Source organism: Polypterus senegalus, chromosome 3 (genome assembly GCF_016835505.1).
Source record: "Polypterus senegalus isolate Bchr_013 chromosome 3, ASM1683550v1, whole genome shotgun sequence".
Taxonomy (NCBI): Eukaryota; Metazoa; Chordata; class Cladistia; order Polypteriformes; family Polypteridae; genus Polypterus; species Polypterus senegalus.
The window spans coordinates 215672842-215699638 of NC_053156.1; the positions used below are offsets into that span (position 1 = coordinate 215672842).

At 39.9% G+C, this 26797-nt stretch overlaps 1 protein-coding gene across 1 annotated transcript in view; it reads left to right on the forward strand.

Moving 5' to 3' along the window:
• The window catches only part of prkg3 (protein kinase cGMP-dependent 3), a 158621-nt gene that overhangs the window by 22749 nt on the left and 109075 nt on the right, over positions 1-26797 (forward strand). Inside the window, exon 2 of the mRNA XM_039748434.1 lies at positions 18025-18114. Within this exon, the coding sequence (XP_039604368.1) occupies positions 18027-18114 (88 nt within the window). The 5' untranslated portion in view covers positions 18025-18026. The remainder of the gene's footprint in view (positions 1-18024; positions 18115-26797) is intronic.

A 26797-nucleotide genomic window follows, 5' to 3' on the forward strand; every position in this document is an offset into this window, starting at 1 on the left:
ATAACTAGCAGAATACCCGCGCTTCGCAGTGGAGAAGTAGTGTGTTAAAGAAGTTATGAAAAAAGAAAAGGAAACATTTTAAAAATAACGTAAGATGATTGTTAATGTAATTGTTTTGTCACTGATATGAGTGTTGCTGTCATATATATAGACACAGACACACACACATACACAGACACACACACATACATATATACAGTATATATACATATACATATATATGCATATATATACATATACATATATATATACATATACACATATATACATATGCATATATAGCAAAATACCCGCGCTTTGCAGCAGAGAAGTAGTGTGTTAAAGAAGTAATGAAAAAGAAAAGGAAACATTTTAATAATAATGTAACATGATTGACAATGTAATTGTTTTGTCATTGTCATGAGTGTTGTTGGCATATATATATATATATATATATATATATATATATATATATATACACACATATCTACATATATACTGACACACATTTACATACACCTATATCTATCTATCTATATATGTATATCTATATCTATATCTATATATATATAAATGTATATATATATATACATATATATATATATATATACACACATATCTCCTTTGGGGTGCGAGGAGCTGTTGCTGGGGGTGCCAGAATCCACTGAGGAAGAAAAATTGTAAACATTTTTTGTACAAAATCTTAATTTATCTATCCATTCCCAAATAATTAAATGGGCAGGCTATTTCGTATCAGTGCAATATGCTGCTTGTTAAAACGGATGACTCGTAATCTTACGTGCACTTAGTGCTGCGTGGGTATTATGAACTATCGTATTTGTTCAAGTTCTATTTAAATTTTAAATATAAGTAATTTTTATTTGGTCGACAGAAATATGTTTAGTAGGAATGAAAGTTAAATTTAATCATCATTGCATAAATTTTTCTTCACCATAGAAATTTAAAGACTAAATCCAACTTCCATTCCTACCAAAGATATTTCTGGCGACTAAATAGAACCTACTGTAGTATATCCAAATTCGAGCTATTGAGCTGTCGCCTGCCTGCCTGCGTCACCCTCACTTCGCTCTTACTTTTTTCCGCTCATTTAATCTTGGCTAGTCGCCGAAATATTATAACATGGAAGGAGGATTACACCGAGTATGGCTTTACCAAAACAATAATTGATGTCGAATAAAGTATCTATGATTCCTAAAGCTTAAATTGGTGATCTGGTTTTCTGCGTTAACCTCATATTTTTTCATACTTCTTCCCAAACAGGGGTTGAGAGTAAAATGAATCATTAAGCTGATATATATATATTGAATATATTGAAATAGTTTTACTATCAAATAATGCAAACAGTACGCGGCACGTGCTTCGCCCTAATTCTGGGCTCATCAGGCAGTACACACGCACTGCACCCACTCTCGCGAATCGAACCTAAGACGTCAGCGCTAAAGGTGAAGCCTCTCATGTTGCGCTATGGTGTGTGGGTCGTTTATTTGACAGTATTGTAGATCGGGGTGTATATATATATATATATATATATAGTGGAGGAAATAATTATTTGACCCCTCACTGATTTTGTAAGTTTGTCCAATGACAAAGAAATGAAAAGTCTCAGAACAGTATCATTTCAATGGTAGGTTTATTTCAACAGTGGCAGATTGCACATCAAAAGGAAAATCGAAAAATAACTTTAAATAAAAGATAGAAATTGATTTGCATTTCATTGAGGGAAATAAGTTTTTGAACCCTCTAACAAAAAAAGACTTGATACTTAGTGGAAAAACCCTTGTTTGCAAGCACAGAGGTCAAACGTTTCTTGTAATTGATGACCAAGTTTGCGCACATTTTAGGAGGAATGTTGGTCCACTCCTCTTTGCAGATCATCTCTAAATCCCTAAGGTTTCGAGGCTGTCTCTGTGCTATTCTGAGCTTGAGCTCCCTCCATAGGTTTTCTATTGGATTAAGGTCCGGAGACTGACTAGGCCACTCCATAACCTTAATGTGCTTCTTCTTGAGCCACTCCTTTGTTGCCTTTGCTGTATGTTTTGGGTCATTGTCGTGCTGGAACACCCATCCACGACCCATTTTCAGTTTCCTGGCAGAGGGAAGGAGATTGTCGCCCAGGATTTCACGATACATGGCTCCGTCCATTTTCCCGTTAATGCGATTAAGTTGTCCTGTGCCCTTAGCAGAAAAACATCCCCAAAGCAAAATGTTTCCACCCCCATGCTTGACGGTGGGGACGGTGTTTTGGGGGTCATAGGCAGCATTTTTCTTCCTCCAAACACAGCGAGTTGAGTTAATGCCAAAGAGCTCTATTTTGGTCTCATCAGACCACAGCACCTTCTCCCAGTCACTCTCTGAATCATTCAGGTGTTCATTGGCAAACTTCAGACGGGCCTGCACATGTGCCTTCTTGAGCAGGGGGACCTTGCGAGCCCTGCAGGATTTTAATCCATTGCGGTGTAATGTGTTTCCAATGGTTTTCTTGGTGACTGTGGTCCCTGCTAATTTGAGGTCATTAACTAACTCCTCCCGTGTAGTTCTAGGATTCTTTTTCACCTTTCTCAGAACCATTGACACCCCACGAGGTGAGATCTTGCGTGGAGCCCCAGAGCGAGGTCGATTGATGGTCATTTTGTGCTCCTTCCATTTTCGAACAATCGCACCAACAGTTGTCACCTTCTCTCCCAGCTTCTTGCTAATGGTTTTGTAGCCCATTCCAGCCTTGTGCAGGTCTACAATTTTGTCTCTGACATCCTTGGACAGCTCTTTGGTCTTTCCCATGTTGTAGAATGTGGAGTCTGCTTGATTGATTGATTCTGTGGACAGGTGTCTTTTATACAGGTGACTAGTTAAGACAGGTGTCCTTAATGAGGGTGACTAATTGAGTAGAAGTGTCTAACCACTCTGTGGGAGCCAGAACTCTTAATGGTTGGTAGGGGTTCAAAACTTATTTCCCTCAATGAAATGCAAATCAATTTCTATCTTTTATTTAAAGTTATTTTTTCGATTTTCCTTTTGATGTGCAATCTGCCACTGTTGAAATAAACCTACCATTGAAATGATACTGTTCTGAGACTTTTCATTTCTTTGTCATTGGACAAACTTACAAAATCAGTGAGGGGTCAAATAATTATTTCCTCCACTTGTATATATATATATAACTTTTGAGAATGCAACGTACAGTTTTGTCCAGGAGAAAAGCAATGTTGCCTCAAATCAATGGCAACCTTTTGTAGGGTGTGTCCCTGAGACTTATTAATTGTCATCGCGAAGCAGAGCCTTACTGGAAATCTGAGGCATTTCAATTCAAATGGGAGATCAGAGGGTATAACGGCGATGCCAGCAATACATTCAGAGTGTGGCGCTCTGCTTTTTCTGTGTAGCTGCCTTCACACAGCCTCTCCGCTGCTTTATAAACGAACGCCATAGAAAGCCATCACCTTGTAAATTGTGTAATGCGTTTTTTGAACAGGTTTGATTTGATGCATGGAAGTGATCACTCGTACTGCGTTCAGTAAGTTCTCGTGAGCTGCTATCTTGTGTGATGTTGCGATGTCTACGGCTTAATTTAATGTTATCTAAGACCCGGTACTTAAAAGTTTCTGGCTGCACTCCGGTTGTAATATGACGAAGCTGCTGAGCTCACTTTTGAGAATGCAAGTATAGTTGTCCAGGAGAAAAGCAATCTTGCCTGAAATCAATGGCATCGTTTTGTAGGGTCTGTCCTTGAGACTTATTACTTGTCATCGCGCAGCTGAGCCTTACAGGAAATTGGAGGTATCTGAATTGAAATTGGAGATTAGAGGGTATAAAGGGGGTGCGAGGAATACATTGAGTGTGGAGAAACTCTAGAGACAGCGTGTGTATTAACTTGTGGATTTTTCTGTGAGTATTTGGTGGGAGTGTGATGAAGTTGCTTCGGAAGACGCCGTTAGCCGCGGAGCTCAGCACAGAGCGAAATGAGGTAAATGGGAGGGGATATGATGATGTGACTCCCCCAACCGCGTTAACTGTCAATCCCCCACAAACACAGTCTCTCGAAATTTGCATAAGCACACCCTTTCACCGGCAATTTTAACTTAGTTACAAAGTGATCAAAACTCTCGTTTATATCCTCGCCCTCTCATTAAACTTGTATCCCGCATTACCCGTGGGCATGAGAAACACCAGCGGCACCCTGTCTATTAACTTAATTTAAAGTTTAGGTTTACACCTTTCTTTCCGAAGTAGCAGCACTCATTAATATGGTAGTATATGTCACTCGCTCGCTTCTTATTGTTTCGCTGCCTTCTCAATTATATAATGCATGTTTTTATAATGCATGTTTTCTTCAGCGTTTTGGAGCTCTTCCTGGTTTTCTACGTAGTGCGTTGACAGTCAGTTCACGTGATTACGTGGGAGGCGTGATGATGTCACACGAAACTCCGCCCCCCACGGAACTGGCTGAACTCCATTACAGTAAATGGAGAAAAATACCTTCCGGTTATGACCATTACGCGTAGAATTTCGAAATGAAACCTGCCCAACTTTTGTAAGGAAGCTGTAAGGAATGAGCCTGCCAAATTTCAGCCTTCCACCCACACGGGAAGTTGGAGAATTAGTGATGAGTCAGTCAGTCAGTCAGTCAGTCAGTGAGTCAGTGAGGGCTTTGCCTTTTATTAGTATAGATTAGTAAATCTACTCTAATCATTGTTTACAGAATAAACTTTAGTTTTCACCTGAACAGCAGTCTTTATCTGATAGCTGATTTGTTCAGAGTGTGGGTCGTCATTTATAATGGCAGTGTTGTTGTGTTTGAGAAGAAGACGCTCACCAACATTTTCACCTGTTTTTTCACTGTCACTACAAAGAGGGGTACAAGTAATTTCAGTACAAGCATTTTCATGTTCCTCTTTGTCTGAAGCTGCAGAAGCCACCGTATTGTGGGTTAGACTCAGGAAGAAAGAGGCAAGATCTTGCCTGAAGAAGGGGCCTGAGTTGCCTCAAAAGCTTGCATATTATAATCTTTTTAGTTAGCCAATAAAAGGTGTCATTTTCCTCGACTTCTCATTGCATTCATAATGTCTAACACAGTACAACACCCTAATACTATGGAGATTTTTCAATACTTTCTTTGTTTTGTCTTTTTTCTTTCATTTGTCTGATCTAGAGAGATAGCTACATTTCATTTAATTGTTTCAAGCTTATGCATTAAGCCTTTAGATTTCAATGTTCGATTTAATGTAGTTGATTCTTGCATTCTTATGAATTCCTTGTGACTGTTGTAACAAGCTGCCTGCTATGTAGAGTCCAGGGATGTTGGAACAGTCTACTTTTCCCACAAGGCATGGAGTAGGTCTATTCATCAAAGAAGATGCTGTTCAGTGGGTCAGCAGCTTTATGTAACATAGAGTTAGCATCACTGATAACCTGAAGTGGACAGAACAAATTCACTATAGTCAAGGTTCCTCAAAACCTTTACATCCATAGCCACCTGAGGAAACCCTGGAGGTCTCTGTCTATGTTTACACACCAACTTCAACAAGTGTACAGTAAAGTTCATATGTGGTGGCTGCATAACATCCTGGTACGCCATTTGCTCAGCTCAAGGTCAATGCAAGATGAAGTCGGCACAGAATATTCCAGCAACACAGCTACCTTACATTTTTTTTTTGAAATTGTATTGATTTTATTACAATTATTCCATACAAATCAATCAATTTTTACAAAAAAATAAAATTAAGAACAAGTCGACCCCCACCCCTAAGAGAGAGAGCAAGGTAAACGGCGTAAAATTTAAGTCTTGTAAACATACCTAAATTAATAAGTTTGATAAGCCAATAGAGATGAATGGAAAAGACAAAGAAATACAAAAATAATTGCTTCCTCTGTGCTTTAAGAGCTTATTTTAAAATATTACTGATTAGATCCTGCCATGTTTTGAAAAAAAATCCGTACAGATCCTCTAACTGAGTATTTGATTTTTCCAATTTCAGATAGTATAAAACATTGGTTTCCCACTGACTTAAAAGAGGAGAGTTTGGGTTCGTTCAGTTTAGCAGAATAAGTCTGCGTGAGAAAAGTGTAGTGAATGCAATCACAGTTTGTTTGCCTTTCTCCAGCTTTAAACCCATCTGGAAGAACCCCAAACACAGCTGTTAATGGGTTAGGAGGGATTGTGAGTCCAAGGCTGTCTGAAAGGTAATTAAAAATTTTGTCCAGAATAATGTTAATTTGGTGCAGGCCCAGAACATGTGACCCAGTGAGGCTGGGACTTGATTGCAGCGTTCGCAGGTTGGATCATGCCCTGGAAACATTTTGGAGAGTTTTAGACAGCAGATCGAACAGATGTGCTCGATATATAATTTTGAGTTGTATAATTGTATGCTTTTGCATATGGAGCTCGAGTGAATTCTCTGCATTGCTACTTTCCACTCCTTTTCTGATATATTAATTGAGAGATCTTTTTCCCAGTGTCCTCTTGGATCTTTGAAAGGGAGGGATTGTAAAATGATTTTATATATTGCAGAGATGGTGTCTAAGTCCTTGAGATTGAGCAATATTTTTTCCAGCATGGATGAGGGTGCAAGATGAGGAAAATCTGGAAGGTTCTGTTTAACAAAGTTCCTGATTTGAAGATAGTGAAAGAAATGTGTAGCTGGAATGTTAAATTTGGAATGTAATTGTTCATAGGATGCAAAGACGTTGTCTATATAAAGATCTCTAAGCAAGTTAATTCCAAATTTTTCCAGATATTAAAACTGCATATGTTTTGAAGGTTGAAAGAGGTGGTTCTCTTGCAGAGGTGCCACAGATAGAAGCTTCTCCATCTTAAAATGCTTTCTACATTGGTTCCATATTCTAAGTGAGTGGAGCACAATTGGGTTATTAGTATATTGCCGATAACTTGTTTATGGGGCACAGAGCAGGAATATAAAGAAGTACTGCAGGATTTTACTTCTATTGCGGACCAAGCCTGTGTATGTTCTTCTATTTGTGTCCAGGTTTTATAGCTGTATATTTGCTGCCCAGTAATAAAACTGGAAGTTAGGTAGAGCCATGCCGCCTTCTGCCTTTTGTCTTTGTAGGGTCGCTCTTTGATGCGTGGATGTTTTGAGTTCCAAATAAATGAGGTTATTGTTGAATCTAATTGCTTAAAAATGATTTATTAATGTATATTGGATGTTTTGAAATAAAAAGGAGCTTAGGAAGAATATTCATCTTAACAGTGTTAATTCTTCCAGCTAGTGTGAGATGAAGGGTTGACCATCTATGCAAGTCTTGTTTAATTTTTTCCATGCAGACGGCAAAATTTTGTTGATAAAGAGCTTTATGTTTACTTGTGATGTTTACCCTGAGGTATTTAAACTGTTCTGCAATGATAAAAGGTAGGGTGTCTAATCTAATATTATATGCTTGAGAATTCACTGGAAAGAGTACACTTTTATTCAGATTAATTCTGAGACCAGAGATCTTTTGAAATTCTGTGAGTGCTGTTAAGACTGCAGGCACAGAATTTTCTGGGTCTGATATATACAGTACCATATCATCTGCATATAGAGAGATTTTCTGTTCCAGTCCTTCTCTGATAATCCCCTTTATCTGATCAGTATTTCGACAATGTATTGCCAGTGGTTCAATGGCAATTGCAAACAGTAGCGTGACAAGGGCATCCTTGTCTAGTACCACGTTCTAGTTTAAAGTAGTCTGAGCAAATGTTGTTGATACAAACTGAAGCTTCTGGGTTGGTATACAGTAATTTTAATCCATGCACAAATGTTCGGGCCAAACCCAAACTTCTCCAATGTAGTAAAAAGGTATTTCCATTCAATCATGTCAAATGCTTTTTCTGCATCCAATGATAATAATATTTCTGGGGTGTTTGATTTAGTTGGTGAGTATATTACATTAAACAGGCGTCGAAGATTTGAAGATAAGTGTGCCCTAATAAATCCAGTTTGATCTTGTGATATTACCGAGGGGAGCACTTTCTCCATCCTTCTAGCTATGATTTTTGAGAGTACTTTAACGTCATTATTCAAAGTGAAATTGGTCTGTATGATGCACATTGTAATAAGTCCTTATTTTGTTTTGGAAAACGTGATTAGTGCTTGGCAAAAGTTTGAGGAAGAGTTTGATTGTCTCTGGCTTCTGTAAATGTTGCTAATAGGAGGGAGCTAGCTGAGCGAGAATTTCTTGTAAAATTCTGCAGGGTAGCCATCAGGGCCTGCTGCTTTCCCGCTTGAAGTGACTTTATAGCATCTAGTAATTCTGATAATGCCAGAGGTTTATCAAGTTCCTCCACACTAAAGTGTCTATTTGTGGTATCTGTAATGTATCCAGAAATGCATTAGATTGTGTATTGTCTTCTTTAAACTCAGTAGTATATAGGATTTATAGTAGTCTCTGAATGTGTGCATTATATTTTTGTGTCGATGATTTTATCTCCGTTCATGTTGGTGATTACTGGGATTGCGTATGCGGACTTCTTGCTTGTGAATTTGTTGAGCTAAAAGCTTATTAGCTTTCTCTCCATGTTCATAGTAATGATGTCTGGATTTATAAATTAGTTGTTCAGTTTCTTTAGTTGTCAAGAGGTTTAGTTCTGAATGCAGAGCCTGCCTTTTCCTATGTAGAGTCTTGCTTGGTAGTCTGGCATGTTCTTCATCTATTCTAGTAATTTCGCTTTTTATCTCTGCTACTTTCTTGGTTTCTAATTTATTTCTGTGGGAAAGATATGAGATAATCTGTCCTCTTAAGAAGGCTTAAGAGTTTCCCAGAGTATTCCTGCAGAAATCTCTGAGGATGTATTTGTCTCTAGGAAGAAACTGATTTGTTTAGATATAAATTCTGTACAATTCTTGTCTGCTAATAGAAGCGAGGTGAGTGTGTGGGGCATAGTAACTTTAGCTCCAAGATCAGAGGTGCATGGTCAGAAATAACAATAGCATCATATTTGCAAGATTTAATCAAAGGCAAGAAATTATTATCTATAAAGAAATAATCAATCCTTGAGTAGCAATGATGTACTGGTGAGTAGAAAGAATATGTTCTTGAATTTGGGTTTAAAAACCTCCAGGGGTCTGATAAGTTGTGATCAGTTATAAACTTTGTAATTATCTTTGCGTGTTAGATGTCGTTCCCCTGTGGAGGAAGTCCTATCTAAGTGGATTTAAAACACAATTAAAGTCCCCAGCCATTATAATTTTATGAGTGTTCAGATTGGGAATGGATGCAAATAAATTTTGTATAAATTCCTTATCATCAACATTAGGTGCATAAACATTTATCAAAATCATTTTACAGTAAGATAAGTCTCCCATGACCATCACATATCTCCCTTCAGGATCCAATACTACATCTGATGCTACAAATGGTACTGTTCTATGTATGAGAATTCCCACACCTCTAGTTTTCTTTGTAAAACTAGAATGGAACATTTGGCCAGTCCAGTCTTTTGCAGCGGAACTGATCCTTGCTTAGTAAGTGGGTCTCCTGTAAAAATACTATTTTAGCATTTAGACCTGTTAGGTGAGAGAGTACTTTGTTTCTCTTTAATTTGTGATTCAGGCCTTTAACATTCCAGCTCACGAAGTTAACTGTCCCATCATGGAGACATTGATTCTGACTTTTTGATGTCATTTTATAGTCTTAACTGGAAGTGAGACAGCTTCAGCCTTAATTTCCAAGAGTTATTGCCATGCAGGCTATTATTACGTTGGTAGTTATAATTTTAAAGATTAAAAGGATATAATAGGTATACATATAGCCTGCTCTCTTTCTCCCCCCTAACCCCCACCTCCCTTTTGCCTCCGCACGTGAGGCTAGAACTCACTTCACACAGTCCCGGTCCTCTGACATACCCAGAGACAGAGCACATCCAAAGCAAAAACAAGCCTCCACACAGCGGCATTTTAGGATTAAAAAATATAGATATCTATTACCAATATAGTCTAAATACTATATGCATAAAATTTAATCATTAACAAACTATGAACTTAGAATATATATAATCTTCAGCAATCTTAGTGTATTAAGATAATACACCCGGATAATAAACCCGGGGAATGGTGTTAGAAAGTGGTCCAGAATAAGCATAGTAAGTCTTAATGCAATAATAGCAATAAAAATAAACCAAGGGTATGATGTTGAACAGTAGAGGGTAGAGAAAAAATAATTAGATTAAAAAAAAAAAAGGAATTAAGCACAAACGTCTACAGCTATAATTAAAACACAAACAGATAGCATCCGAGTAATAATTAGTAATAATGAGGATATATAATGATAAAAACCTATATTTTAACAAATAGATCAGATAGTAGGTTATTAATCCTTGCCATATCATTAACGGCCATGACAGCTACCTTACATTAAGGACATATGTTACAGGTGTCTGTTTACACTTACAGGTAATCTAACCAAGACACCGTTAAAATATCCGACTACGCCACCCAGTTTTATTAAAAGACTGGAAACTCTTGATATTTACCGATAATAGCACACAGGTTTGTTTAAATTGGGTGGTGAGATAACACACAATGAAAGACACAACAGTAATTTCAGGAAAAGCAACACTAACTTTTATTACACAAGATAATATAAAGTACATTTAAAAGATAAATGAACATAACACAATCTAAAAATACCAGGAACGAATTTCCTTTTTTTTTTAAATAGAAAACACACAGTCCACACTCTAAGTCCATCAAAAACAAGACTTGGAGGATACAACCTTTAGTGGTGCAGAGTCCAGTTTGCGCACTGTTACCCCAACAATTAACTGTCCAACTGTCCACCGATGCAGTCTGTTCACCGGACTCTCATTTCCCAACAGAAGTTTTATCAAAATCATGGAATCCCTGTCAGTGTTTCTTCGTTGCTCCTTTTTTTCCACTCTGGACTCCTTGTGTTGTTGTGATCTAGGCACGCCTCATTTCTTGTCTGCCAGCTTTGCTTGGTCCTTTCATGCAGCTTCCCTCTCTACCTACAGTATATTCTGAAGACAGCCATCACAATAATCAGTAACAAGATTACCCAGTAAATTTGCCTTTTCATCTGCTGTGTTTTAAATGTAATATTTACATGTTCCTTTGCCTAAGAGAGAAATGGAACCACTAGTGTATAAAAAATGTCCCCCTCTGACACATATACTTTATGTTCAAACGTATGTGGACACCACTCCAGAATATTGAGTTCATTTGTTTCAGCCATATCCACAAGTTAACAGGGGCATAAAATCAAGCACATAGTCCTGCAATCTCTATTAACAAACACTAGCAGTAATATGGGTCATGCTGGAGAGCTCAATGACTTTAAATGTGGCACTGTCATAGGATACCACTTTTACCACAACGCAATACATTAATTTTTTTTCTGTGCTAGATTTGCCCCAGTCTGCTGTAATTACTATTATTGTGAAGTGGAAGCAGCTAGGAGCAACAACAGTTCAGTCACAAAGTGGTAGGCCATGTAAACTCACAGAGCATGACCTCTGTGACAAGAAGAAGACTTCAGACATTATAAAAGTTTGGAGCAGCCACCCGTATATTATATCCCGGCTGCAAAAGTTTGAAAAAAGTTTGAACAGAGATGTTCACACGACTGAGTCCAAAATAGAACTGATGAGGAGGAGGTAAGATGGCGGCTTTAAAGGCCCAGAGAGGAAGGACATGATACTGCCAATGTCCGCTAGGGGTGCTAAACGCAGTCTTAACCTTAGTGGAGGCCATTAAAGGAATTTGCCAGTACCCCTTAGTCATGTCAAATGTAGTCAAAAACTTTGCTTGGCCAAGCCTTTCGAGGAGGTTGTCCACTCGAGGCATTGGATAAGCTTCAAATTGGGAGACTTGATTTACCCGACGGAAGTCATTGCAAAACCTCCAACTCCCATCAGGCTTACTAACCAAGACGATTGGACTGGACCAGGGATTTCAAGCTCCACTTCTACTTTCTTTGCCTCAGGAAGTCGATAGGGTTGCTCTCTAACGATAACCCCGGGCGCTGTCACTATGTCATGCGCAATCAGAGAGGTCCTTCTGGGTTTTTCACTCACCACCTCAGGGACGGACAGGATAGCTGTTTCAAGCTCCCGTCTCTGTGTGGAATTTAAATCTGTGGCGAAATTAAGGTTGAATGTGCGAGCAAAGAATGAGCGGGGCTGAGCGGAGGTGGGATCAGGATCCCTCTCCTTCCACGCCTTCAGCAAATTTACATGACAAATCCGCTCGCTTGCTCAACAATTGGGTTGTTTTACCAAATAATCAACGAGCCCTTTGCTCTCCTTAATTTCATAAGGTCCTTGCCAATGAGCAAGTAATTTTAAATGGGAGGTTGGAACCAAAACCATGACACGATCTCCTGGATGGAATTCTCGGAGGGTCATACCATGATCATAATAACGGGCCTGTGCTGCTTGTGCTTCTTCCAAGTGACTTTTTTTAGAACAGGTCGAATTTTTCCAAATCGATCACGCAACTGCACGATATACTCTAATATATTGGTAGAGGGAAGAGACTCTCCTTCCCATCCTTCTTTCAAAATATCCAATAATCCCAGAGGTTGCCATCCATATAGTAATTCAAATGGTGAAAACCCCGTAGAGGCTTGTGGGACTTCTCGATAGGCAAAGAGTACGAGGGGGAGGAGTTGATCCCAGTTCCTCCCGCCCCCACTGACCAACTTACAAAGCATTTGCTTGAGAGTTTGATTAAATCTCTCCACTACACCGTCGGTTTGAGGATGATACACCATGGTCTTTAAGTGCTTTATTTTAAATAACTTGGCAACTTCCCTGAATGTCTCTGAGGTGAATGGAGTCCCTTGATCTGAAACAACTTCTGCTGACACACGCAAAGACCCCTGCAAGTTCCCGTGTAATTGCTTTTAACATGACTGAGCGCAGAGGAACAGCCTTGGGATATCGAGTAGAATAATCAATGAGGACTAAGATATATTTATGTCCTTTTGCTGAGGGCTCTAAGGGCTCTAAGGGACCTACAATGCTGACCCCAATTCTCTCAAAGGGAACATCAATCAGGGCAAGGGGAACGAGAGGAGCTCGGTCCCTCCTAGGAATTTTCTATAATTGACAGTCTGGACAGGAGACGCAAAAGCAGCTAACCTCCTCATTAATTCCCGACCAAAAACATCAGAGCTTAATACGCTCTAATGTTTTCTCTGTGCCCAAATGGCCTCCTAGGAGGTGGGCATGTGCTAATTCATAGACTTGCCACTGGTAAATTTGTGGGATTAACAACAACTTTCTCACCTCCCCCTCATGCTCAGCTATTCAATATAACAGGTTGTTCTCAATCACAAAGTGAAGACCCTGTGGCATGGGCTGATGAGTGTGTCGGCCATTGACAAGTACTGATGCATTTTTCGCATATTTCAGGGAGTCGTCATTCCACTGCTCCATTTTGAAAAAAGCCGTCGTTTCTCTGAATTGAAAATGTAACTCAGAGAGTGGGTCTGGTCTGACCTCAAGGGGCGGGGATTCTTCCCAGCTCATCGAGGCTCATGGAGGAATCTCCCCGTCTACCTCTTGGACTTCTGTATCTCTCTCCGCTGGCTGGTTACATGGCGTGGAGACAGCTGGAGTCGAGTCATCCCCGTCTATAGCTAGGCCCAAGTTTTGTTCAGGAGCAGTAATTAGTACAGTGCTTTTATTGTCTGACCAGTTCCACCCCAGAATCACAGCGAAAGGTGGATTTGGGTGGAGCGCCACGGGGATTTTTTTCAGCGATCTTCCATAGCTAATAAAACATAGGGCCGTTTTATACTTACAGATTTCCCCATGTATACAGTTAACGCTGGTCTTTATTTTTTTCCAATGTCATGGTAATACATATCGGCAAGCAACAAAAGAAATATTGCTTCCGGATTTGAGGAGTGCTTCGACTTTATATCCATTAACTATTACTACTTCCATATGTGCTAGTGATAGGGGGTTGACAAGTGCACATAAACCACATCTCCCCGTCCACTTGCATCCCTCTTCGTCCCCTGGCAGTTTGCACGCCCCGAGGCCCAGGAACACTGGAACAGGCTCCGGTTTACATGAAAGAGACCTAGTTTGTGTGACGTAATCCCCACGGAATCCACTAGAGGACCATTCTGCTCCCTCAGATTGTAAGGCTGGGTTAGATGTTTCTAGGAGCTTTATAAGCTCATCCATGGTGTGGAATTCTACCCAGGCCAGCTGGATAAAAGTTTCGGGGAGTCCTTTTAACAAAAGTAAGGAAGCAACCTGCTGCAATATTTGAAATGAATTCAGCACAAATCGCCCTAGCCAATGGGCTGTTCGCTCCCAGAGAGTTTCTGCCTGCTCCTGGGTACATCGCTCAGGATCTAGCTCCCAGTTTTTGAGGTTCTTTACCTGCTGGCCTGAGGAAAGCCCATATTTATCTGGGATCATAATCCCAATGGGCGGCTCAGCTCTCTCCTCCGTGAGAACATAATGAGCCCTCTTCATTTCCTCCATAGGAACCAGCGCACATCTGTAAATCTCATCCATATTCTTCCTTTGAGAAAATGCTAGCCTGGTTTCGTATTTAGGAAGCAGAGCATGTACCAAGTTATTCCTGACACCCGAACTCCCCACCTGGAAACTCAGCCCCAGTACTTTCCCACCTAATTTAATTCTTTAGTCCTGTCCCGTTTTCTTCAGGGAACCACCATCCTGCCAACTACACCACTCTGACAAGGACGAGACTTCAGACATTATAAAAGTTTGGGGCAGCCACCCGTATATTATATCCCGGCTGCAAAAGTTTGAAAAAAGTTTGAATAGAGATGTTCACACGACTGAGTCCAAAATAGAATTGATGAGGTGGAGGTAAGATGGCAGCTTTAAAGACCCAGGGAGGAAATGATGTCATCAAAAGGGCCAGATCACAGAAGTGACTCCTCAAAAGGCCCGGAACCTGGTAGGATTTCCTGGGAACGGTCTGCAAGGAACTGAGAAAGACAGTCAGTACACCGTGCTGCACCCTGGTCTGATATGGTATTACCAATTCTTAAGCCCTTTAGCTGCCTCCTTCTCGCATGTGTGTGACACCTCCTAGCCACGTATAAATCGCCCATCCTCAGAAAAGAGTTCCAAGCTGCCTCTGAGACCGACATCAGCACAAAAACTGTATGCTGGCAGCTTAATAAAATGGGTTTCCATAGCCAAGCAGCTGCATACAAGCCTATGATTACTAAGCACAATGCCAAGCATCAGCTGGAGCGCCAACATTTGACTCTGGAACAGTGGAAATGTGTTCACTCAATATATACCGCATATTGCCTCATTCTGGGCTCTGCAATGCACAAACAAACTTAATAAACAGCTCTTTTCCAAGCACACTTTATTCTTGTAGTTGTGGAAAGAGTTTTGAAGTCTTTCAACAACAGACTTTTCAGTAAAAGTCAACTTGATTTGTTTCTAAATTTTTCAGATTTAATAAAATTTGCACTCCTGCTAAGGGTTGGGGACACAGCATTTGAGATGGAACTGAAAGAGAGAAGCTCTACATCTGAGGAACGGCTGTTTACATTTTTACCTTTTTATTACCGTGAGATTCAAAACTTGTGTGTTAAGGCAGCTGACGTGCAGCTGATCCCACATCTTTCTGTCTTAAGTTTGTAAGAAAGTTTGCTTTTTGTGCAACTAAATTTTTTATAGCAGAATTTTGCAACTAAGAAAGCAAAAGCACAGATTTGTCTATTATATGCATCAACATAAATATGATATTTTTGTGGAAAACAGTATTTAAAAAACATCATTAATGGCAGTCTGACTGGGCAGGTACCTCTGATGCTGTTTCATGTTGATGGGGCTTCTTGGTGTTCATAACACATTCTCACAGGAGGCACGGGAGCTCGTCATTCCAGGTTTTTGTCCACTGTACAAAGTCAGATTCATTTGTACATGTTCATAGCCAGAGATGCTGGTGTAATTCTTACCTTAACTCTGCCTGCATAAAGTCTGCTTGAATTCTGTTTGTTTATTGTGCAGCAATAAAGTATCTGCCTTTTCTACCAATCAGCATTTCATGCTATAGTAATTACTTTCAGCGTTATCAAGTGGAAATTAAATTAATAATACAAACTAGGCATATCTTCTATCCTTTGTGGAAATGTAAGCTAGTAATAAATATGCAGCATTATTAATTTACTGAGTGCATTCAATTTGTGTTATTGGAAGATAAAGACAAATTGATGGTGGCATAAAGGTACAGCAACTGAAAAAACAGAACAACAAACATAGATATACAGCAGTGTTGGGATCAATGGCAGAATCCACATTTAATTTTAGTGGTCGTATAAAATTCAGAGGACCCATCTGTTTCTTGGTTTCCTCAGCCCATAAGACCTGCTTCTGAGGACATAGTTCTGTCTCCTTCAGATGCAGGATCATGACTGAATGCTGTCTTCTGGATGTCACAGATTCTCATAGTTTTTTTCCACTTGTCTAAAGGTGGACAGGGAAAGGTTATTAACAATGGTGTCACATCATTGTCTGCCCCTATTGTTCTTGCCTGCTTAAAGACCCTAAAATGCTTTATGGGAATTCATGCCTGACAATACCTATAACTCTTAATCTAGATTGCCTGTGCCAAACCGTTGTCAATATTAGGTTCATTTATTTATGAAATTATTGTATCTACTTGGTAGATAATATATGTATAAACAGTGTTGCACATGCGTGCCAGAGTGTCACTTCCAAGTTCACCTAAGTAAGTAGTACCACCCCGGGACGAGAGGGGGCACTGCAACTAACAGTTTTGTCTCCTTCTTCTCTCACAGCCTCGAGAAACTGCCCTTTAAGGGCACTGAAGCAAAAGAAGCCCCGCCCCTTCTATTCTGCACATTATAAAAGAGAGAGAATGCTCATGGAGGATGGTGTCTCATTTACATGTTCACCCAGCTCCTGTGTTGATCCAAGCCAGAAAATGTCCTATAAATAGAATTACAGTATTAGTTGTTAAAACACACTTTGAAGTGCCCGATTTTCATTTATTTTATCAAATATAAAGCAACCTGCTTTATTCTGCACCATCATTACACCCCCGCTGCAGCAGATTTAAATTTATTTTATTACTGCAGCCATGGGAAACAGAAGTTAATTATTAATTCAAATATTTTATAAAAAATGGCTCCTGAGATACTCTACCGTACTTACCTGAATGTTACTATCCATCCATCCATTATCCAACCCGCTATATCCTAACTACAGGGTCACGGAGTTCTGCCGGAGCCAATCCCAGTCAACCTGATCAACCATATGACAATTATTTACTAATTTACTTACTTATTAATTATTTTTTGACTGGTTCTCCAAGTAGATGCTGTACTGTAGCTGTGACAAACATGCAACATTTAAGAGAATTTAGTATTTTTTTATTCACTACATTTTAATTTGGGTTAAAGAAGTGAAAAGCAAAGCAGCTCACTCATATAAAATAAACACAGAGGTGTGGGTGACATGTTATTTATTTTGATTCCTGTTGTTAGCAGAAAAGCAAAACAATATAAGTCACTGACAGATGGATATAACTAGACAAGTCCCTGAAGACCATGAGCTCTTCTGACATCATTTCTTGGTTTTTAAGGATTATATATTTTGTAAATGTTCTTGCCAAGTTGTGTACTGTATGCAGAAGTCCACGTTATTAGTTTAAAAGTGGGTGTGCTAATTATTTTGATTTCTAATAACAATTTGAATGCAACTCTCAAAATCTATTATTCCTCTATTTGTGTTTACATTGTGTTATTTTTCTTGGGAAAGGAATCAGTGATAAGAAATCTATTCCCAAGCAATAAAGTATATTGATCAAAATTAAAATATAATAATACTTAACTGCTGTAATTTGTCACATTGAATTGCTACAAGATATAATGATCTAATATAAAAGTGTGAGTTAGAAATATTATAGACGCTAAAGAGTTGCTTTGTTTTTATTCCTACATTGCTATATGGGTGCAAAGTAACTAACTAAAGAGTACAACAAAAACTTACTAAACATGTCAAGTTTGACAATATGAGTATTTTTATGTCTTTAGCTATGGAGGGGCAGATTCGAGAGCTGAAGCTTCAGCTGGAAAAGCAGTATTTACGGACAAAGGAGCTGGAGAATGAAAACCAGCATCTTGGTAAGCAAATTATTTTACTACAAGAGTCCTACTAATGTAAGTATTGTCTACAGTGAATGAAAAACATTTTAATCTGTACTGTGAGGCAGCCAGTTTAAGGATTATTTGTTCCTTTTAAGTTCTTGGTAAATTCATGGAGGTATTGCCCTCACTAAACAAATAATAAAATACTGCAGGCATTTATTCTGAAAAATATAATACTAAAGACAAACATTGAGAATATTTATGTTCTTTAAAATCAACTCACCACAAATATATTGCAATCAGGTTGCCTAGGTTTGATTTTGTTTTCAGGCATGGGTAAAAGAATACATCTGGACTTTTGCCTTTAAATTGTAAGTTGGTGTGAAGACACTGAACGCAGCCCTAAGAGGATATGGCTGCTACTCCGAAACCCCTTCTTAAACAGTGATTCAATGGGAAACAAATACTGTTTTTTATTTCTTCTTTGCTAGATCAGCTGCAGGCTTGCTGCTGCTGCTGTGTTGTGTGACCTGCATCTCACGCAGGGCTTTGAACATTTAAAAGCCTGTACTGCAGCTGTCCTTTGGTCTCATTACCTTGTCTATTTTTCCCCAGGCATCCTCTGCTTTATTCGTTATGCTTTATTATTCTATTTATGAATAACATTTATGTTTCTTGAAAACCCTGAATGAATCTGCAATTTTGTGACCCAAAAGTGATAATGGCTTGCAGAACAGGTTAATTGGCAACTCAAAATTCACCTCATGTGAGTATGCATGAATGGACCCTTTAATGGACTGACTCCCTGTCTCACGCAAGGTGGGTTGGAGTTTGTCCCATCAGCAATGAACACAAGGCAAGCAGCCACCTTAGACAATGCACTCACCATCCCATTCATGCAAATATTCAGATTCACACATTCATTGAACTGTAACTCACATAGAGTCTCCAAGTAACATTAACTATTCATCTTTGGTGACATGGGAGAAAAAGCAGAATACTCAAAAAAAAAACCCATACAAGCATGTGCAGAACATGGAGATTTGACCATGGAGGGGGACCGGAGATGGGACTGAGACTGCAGGCAAATTGAAAGAATACAACACAGGAGGTCGCCCGTAACTCTGCATCTCTGCCTGGGCTGTCAACAATAGGAGCTAGGTTTAGAGCTAAGTACATCCAGAGTGATAGAAAATGGAAGGATAATGGGGGACATTGGCTAGTGAAGCAGGTCCCCTCTGTGTTGCTAAGTGAACAAGGGTGTGTTGATGTGTTCATTGGGCAAGAAGAGCAGGGAAGCTGATATCTTGCTAAAGACACACACTTTTTTAAAGCCTCCTCTTGCTTCCTACATAAAAAAAAAAACAAAAAAATGCCCTTACTTTGGTTTTGATAGAGAAGGCATAATTTGCAACCAATAAAAGGAGCCACCTAGGAATGTTTACTAATGTTTTGCTGTTGCTAATGGGACTGCATGAAAATTTAACCAACCCTGGGAAGCACTTACTGTACTTAAAACTACTTTTTGTACCTCAGAATTATTTAACCAGATTCTTTCCTAAGGGTAGACAAGTACTATACCCTAAACCGTTTCGATGTATCCAATACTTCAAGATTTCAACTCCACACCTACAAGAAATATTGAAACTAACATTATAAAAGAAATAGTTGGTGGATCTGCACCCTGAAGCTGCCTCAAGACTTTCCTGAACAGACCATCTATGAGGTTAACAGTTGTCTAACCTCTTTAGTAGTGTGAAATAGGACAGCCCGGGCACACACAGGCGGACACCGCTTCAGCCATCACCACACGTTTATTTCAAGTCCTATTATATACAAAGTCTTATGTGCACCGCCACCAAACCCCACAGTCCTCCAAACTCCAGGCTCTCAATAGCCAATTTCTTCACACAAATCACACTTGGGCCTCTCCTCGCCTCCTCTGCACCGACCTCTTCTTCCTCCTCACCCGACTCGAGCCTTGATTGCAGGGCGGCTCCTTAAATAGGCGACTGATTGCCGACCGCACCCAGCCACCTGTGACAGTAGTTAATTCCAGAGATCATTCCTAATTACAAAATACTATCCAGAAATTAGTGATTATTATGTTTATATACTGTACAAAATAGTTTTAACTGTAAAATCCTGCAAATACAGCCAATTACTCCTCTCTGTTCCCATTACCAATATGCTGTAACAGCCATATTGTATGTTGGTTGTATGCTTTTTCAACATCAGTTAATCAATATCTCAACAAAAGCTAGGCAACCTGGAGAATCTATACTAATAAAAGGCAAAGCCCTCACTGACTCACTCACTCACTCACTGACTCATCACTAATTCTCCAACTTCCCGTGTAGGTAGATTGCTGAAATTTGGCAGGCTCGTTCCTTACAGCTTACTTACAAAACTTAAGCAGGTTTCATTTAGAAATTGTACACGTAACAGTTATAACGGTCGAAAACATTCGACAACGTCCGCCATGTTGAACTTTCTTATTTATGACCCCATCTTCACGAAATTTGGTAGGCGGCTTCCCTGCGCTAACTGAAACCGATGTACGTACTTATTTCGATGGTATGACAGCACTTTCGGCCGCCATATTGAACTTTCCAACATCACTAATTTTCCAACTTCCCGTGAAGGTAGAAGGCTGACCCCATCTTCACCAAATTTGGTAGGCGGCTTCCCTGCGCTAACCAAAACCGATGTACATACTTATTTTAGTGGTATGATGCCACTGTCGGCCTCCATATTGAAGTTTCCAATGTCACTAATTCTCCAGCTTCCCATGTAGGTAGAAGGCTGAAATTTGGCAGGCTCATTCCTTACAGCTTGCTTACAAAAGTTAAGCAGGTTTCATTTCGAAATTCTACGCATAATGGTCATAACGGTCAACAACGTCCGCCATGTTGAGCTTTCTTATTCATGGCCCCATCTTCATGAAATTTGGTAGGCGGCTTCCCTGCGCTAACCGAAACCAATGTACGTACTTATTTCGGTGGTATGACACCACTGTCAGCCGCCATATTGAACTTTCCAACGTCACTAATTCTCCAACTTCCCGTGTAGGTAGAAGGTTGAAATTTGGTACTTATTTCGGTGGTATGATGCCACTGTCAGGCGGAATATTGAACTTTTCAACGGTCTTTGTTACTTATGGGCCCATCTTCAAGAAATTTGGTATGCGGGTTCCCAACGCTAACCTGAAGAATTTCGTGAAGATGTCTTGCATTGGCTTTGTTCTGTGAGCACTGATTTTGCATCCTTCATCACAAAGAAATAGAAGTTAGATTAAGCAGTGATTCTAAAATGGCCCAGTGCAAGTGCAAGTGGGCCCTGTAATGAATGATTCCTCCACGGCAAGTTCCTACCTGACACCACAAACTGTCGGGATAGGATGCCCACAACCCTAAACTTTGAGTTAGTGGGTCTATAACACAGATGGATCATCTCATAAGTGAAACCCATAGAAAGTATTAAAGGATAAGTTCGGCATTTTTTAAGTTATTGCTTCATAATCATAGCATATATTATTTTGCTGAAAAACATGAAATTGTTTGAAGTGAAGCATATTTTAAAAATTCAAAAAAATAACTAGCCTCTCTTACTTTTTTATAATGGAGCTAATCAGTATCTGAGTCCCAATATGACAACAAGCATACAAACTGACTGAATACATCACTTTTTCAAGCTAAAAATTTTATTACTTATTAATGTGTGTCTTGGGAGTGAACACATATCACAAAATAGTAACAGAAAAAGCAAAACATGCTTGTGAGATTCATCCATTTTAAAAGACGTTTCTGCTGTGCTCTTCACTTCACTGTTTGTCTTCTTCCACAGCAACTGTTCAAGACCAGGGACATGGATTCACTTCGGAAAATCATTGCCAAACACTGTTGCTGAGATATTAAAATTGCCATCTCTGATAATAATAACAGCAAAAAAGTCTTCCTTCTAAACTCTTACTGTATATCCTTTCATTATGCAGAAACGTATTTTGTTATTTCACAAAGATATTGCCTCTGTTGCCAGTATGGTCAATACGCACTTTGTTTCTGTGGTCTACTGAGAGAAAGACTGAACATGCATGTAACATGCAATCAAGTGACAAGAACTGAACAAACATTATAGGCATACATTTAGTTTTAATCAGGGTGAAGTTTGGTAAATTTGGTTCAACATACACAGAGTGGTAGTGCAAAGCTGTCATTCCTGCCTCACAGGGCTAAGTTCTGCTTGAATACCTGTGTATTTGTGGATTGATTGGTATCAGGTAGGCTCGGTGAGTTTGCTCAGTCATATTGTCTCCAGTTCTTTTGTTGTAATATCCTCAGTAAGAGCAACTCAGCCTGTGTTAAAATTTTGATAATTGGTTAGTGGCTGTTCTGTCTGTTTCATTGTGGTTGAGCTCTATTCACACTCTGCCTTCTTTACTTTCTGATTTTTTTGTTATCGTGTGTGCGCATGACATCCTAAATCTATGGCTTTTATTAAAAACTAGCAAAATACCCGCGCTTCGCAGCGGCGAAGTACTGCTTTAAAAATTTTATTAAGAAGAAAATTAAACCTTTTTAAACTGAGGGAAAATATACCAATAATTATTTGTTAAGGATCTCTTTGTATGCCACATTGTGAGTTCGGTCCTCCAGTTGTAATATGACCAAGCTGTAGCTGTGCGCTGAGCTTACTCTTGAGTATGCAATGTACAGTTGGCCATGTGAACAGTAATCTTGTTTCAAATCTCACAGCTTGGATTGCTGCTGTCATAATCAGTTTGAGTTTCATGGTTTGTTTCAATTACGACAGTATTTGTAGGACTTGTGTTGAAGAGACATTCGGCATCTGTTAAATAAGTACGTACATTGGTTTCGGTTAGTGCAGGGAAGCCGCCTACTTTCAAATTTCGTGAAGATGGGGCCATGAATAAGAAAGTTCAACATGGCGGACGTTGTTGACCGTTATCGACCATTATGACCGTTACATGTAGAATTTCGAAATGAAACCTGCTTAACTTTTGTAAGTAAGCTGTAAGGAATGAGCCTGACAAATCTCAGCCTTCTACCTACATGGGAAGTTGGAGAATTAGTGACGTTAGAAAGTTCAATATGGTGGCTGACAGTGGCGTCATGCCATCGAAATAAGTACGTACATCGGTTTCGGTTAGCGCAGGGAAGCCACCTACCAAATTTCATGAAGATGGGGCCATGAATAAGAAAGTTCAACATGGCGGACATTGTTGACCGTTATGACCGTTACGTGTATAAATTCAAAATGAAACCTGCTTAACTTTTGTAAGTAAGCTGTAAGGAATGAGGCTGCCAAATTTCAGAGTTCTACCGACACGGGAAGTTGGAGAATTAGTGATGAGTGAGTCAGTGAGTGAGTGAGTAAGTCAGTCAGTGATGGCTTTGAGGGAGTGGAGGAAGAGAGAGTGAGCAGGGCAGTAGGACACCGGCAACAGGGTGCATGGACAAGGTGGGAGAGTACTCTCCAGCGAAGGATCACCTGGTCGGACATCATGCCAGTTTTCTTTTGTTTCCAGGTCCTGGTGCAGGCGGTCTACAATGCCCTGCCAAGCCCAGCAAACCTTCACGTCTGGGGGAAGAGCGAGGCTCTCTAGAACATCTACTCAGCAGCTGCCCTAAGGCACTGGCAGATGATCACTACTGGTGGTGCCATGATAAGGTGCTCAAGGCAGTCGCTGAAAGCTTGGCTTCAGCCATCAACACAAGCAAACTCCTCCATGGCTCAAAGAAGGCAGTTACCTTCGTTAAAGCAGGAGAGCAATCCCAGGCAAAGGCAGTAATAACTTCTTCTACACAGCCTCTGACTGGCAGCTGCAGGCTGACTTGGGAAAGCAGCTGAAGTTCCTGCAGCAAAATGTAACAACATCTCTCTGGCCAGACATGATCATTACCTCTGAGGCCTCAAAACAGTTGATCATGCTGGAACTGACAGTGCACTGGGAAGAGCATACCAAGGAAACTAACGAGAGGAAATGCGCCAAGTACCAGGAGCTGGTGGAGGAGTGCAGGGACAGAGGCTGGAGGGTACTCTATGAGCCCATAGAAGTTAGATGCAGAGGATTTTCAGGATGCTCACTCTACAGAGTCCTCACACAGCTGGGCATAACAGGAGTGGCCAAAAAGAGGACCATTAAATCCGAAGTGAAGCTGCAGAGAAAGCCTCAAGATGGCTTTGGATGTTTGGAAAACTCAATATGGCGGCCAACATTGGCATCTTACCATCGAAATAAGTACATACATCGGTTTCAGTTAGCGCAGGGAAGCCGCCTACCAAATTTCGTGAAGATGGGGCCATAAATAAGAAAGTTCAGCATGGCAGACGTTGTCGACCGTTATGACCGTTACGTGTAGAATTTCGAAATGAAACCTGCTTAACTTTTGTAAGTGAGTTGTAAGGAATAAGCCTGCCAAATTTCAGCCTTCTACCTACACGGGAAGTTGGAGAATTAGTGATGAGTGAGTGAGTGAGTGAGTGAGTGAGTGAGTGAGTCAGTCAGTCAGTCAGGGCTTTGCCTTTTATTAGTATAGATACAGTTAGTGTAATAATTTCAGTTAAGTTTTATTCTTACGTGTATAAAGTACAATGAACCTCTTATGTGCTGTTCTCCATGTTGCTGCCACTCAGCAAAAATCTCATACTGTAGGCTATGTAAAATAACAACATAGAATGTAAGAAGTGAGAAGTAGGTGCTATTTAGGAAAAAATGATTATAACATTTCAGCAAGCATCTGTCTGTTGTTACAAGCCATGGCAGAACATAACCCCCAAGGAAACAGAACTGCAGAAGCAAAACTAAGATAAAAACAATCTAGTTTTGCAAATGGGTTGGGGTGGTTGTCATAACTTACCTTTATCTCAGAAAAATAGAATCTGTGATAAAATGTTTTATTTCCAATTTACTTTTGTTGTCGCAATCATGCAATAGAAATGTAGAAGGCATGTTTCGTTAAATTGAATCCTTTGCTTTTCAAAGTCAATGTATTCAGTAAGTTTTAAGGTTTTTTTATTAATATTTGGACCCTGGTAACCAACATTTCCATTACAAAAAGCAAGAACAAAGTAGTTATTTTTTAATTTATAAAATATATGTGCCAAATTAATATATGCTATGTTTGTGTATCTATAACTTTCACTTAAAAAAAATCTGAACTTATCCTTTAAGGAAAAAAAAAAAGAATTTTCAGGATGCATTTCTGTTTTTTCACAAACAGACAGGATTACTATTGTCGCTTTTCTCAGTGATGAGTCCTTTATTTCATTTTAGCACAAGAGAATGGGTGTGACAGCCACCTCTCCAATACCTGAATTTATTTATTTCATTTTAGGATACTAGACAACTGAATTCTATCCATTGCAAGGATCATACAGTATATAATTTAATGTCATATAATTGAATTTTCTTAAGTACAGGTGAAGCGATAGTGCCCAAAGTAACATTGTAGCTTTTCAGAAATATAATAATTTATTTTATTTGGGAGTTTTTAATTTTTAAATTTTCTGTCAATGATGATATTCTGTTGGTTCTATAGAGTGTATAATTCCTGCTTTTGAGGAAGGTTTAGACACAACATGGTGTCACTGCCTGTGTCTGCAGTGATTTGTGTTGAGAATTCTGGACAAAATTACCAGTTTTGAAATACAATATTGCCTTCCTACAAGCTAAAAACCACATTTGAAAATTCAAGTCCTGGCAAGGTGTTTTGCCGGGGCACATTGATTCTGATAAATATTGAAAAGTCTGGAGAGTTGACCTGATTAATTGGTGTGTAAATGAAACCAAAGGAGGTGGCTCTGTAATGGAGTGGCACTCTTATCCTAACCTGTGTCCAGTGTTATCTGGGATACACTCCAGCTTCCCATTATTGTGAATTAGATAAAGTGGGTTTAACAATGTGTGGTAGATGGCCTGGACACAGACAGACGGACATTGTTTCTTCACCCAACACACTTATTTATTATATACAATATTTACAAATACGTTACGTGCACCCCCTGTGCCTCCACCACCGGTCCAGGCCTCACAGTCTAAATGCCTTTTTCCTGGATGCCTCCAGTCCTCTCTCCAGCTCTGTCCTTCTTCCACCCGACTTCCGGTACTAAATGAAGGGAGGCGGCCCCTTATATAGGAACCCGGATGGGCTCCAGCTGCTTCCCGGCATTCCTCCACAGACGCGCCCTAGTGTGGCGGAAGTGCCGGCTGCACACCTGGAAGCCATCCGGGTGTCCCCTATCTTCTTCCCCCCAGCACTTCCTGGTGTGGCGGAAGTGCTGGGCTCCAGGTTTCTTCAGGCACTGGGGTGCCGCCTGGCTTCCAGGGTTAGGCTTCCAAGCCCTCTACCCGTGGCCCCCAATACAACCAGGGCGGTCGCCCCCTCGCGGTCTGGAGGAGGTACAAGCCCTCCTCCGGTCCTCCTGAGCGTCCCGGCTGAGCTCCACCCCCAGCCGGATGCCACAAATGTTATGTAATGATTTGGGAGCCGGTTATACAAAAAACGTAGTTCAGTTCATTATTTTGATGTTACAAAGTGGAAATAAAATTGTGCTTTTAAATAGTGAGTATTAGACATATATAAACAAAAGATCTCTGTGTGTGTATGTGTGTATGGAGCAATCCGCTCAACCACAGTCACTAGATGGCGCATGCATGTACTTAAAAAATTGTTTTGCCGCTTGTATACACCTCAGT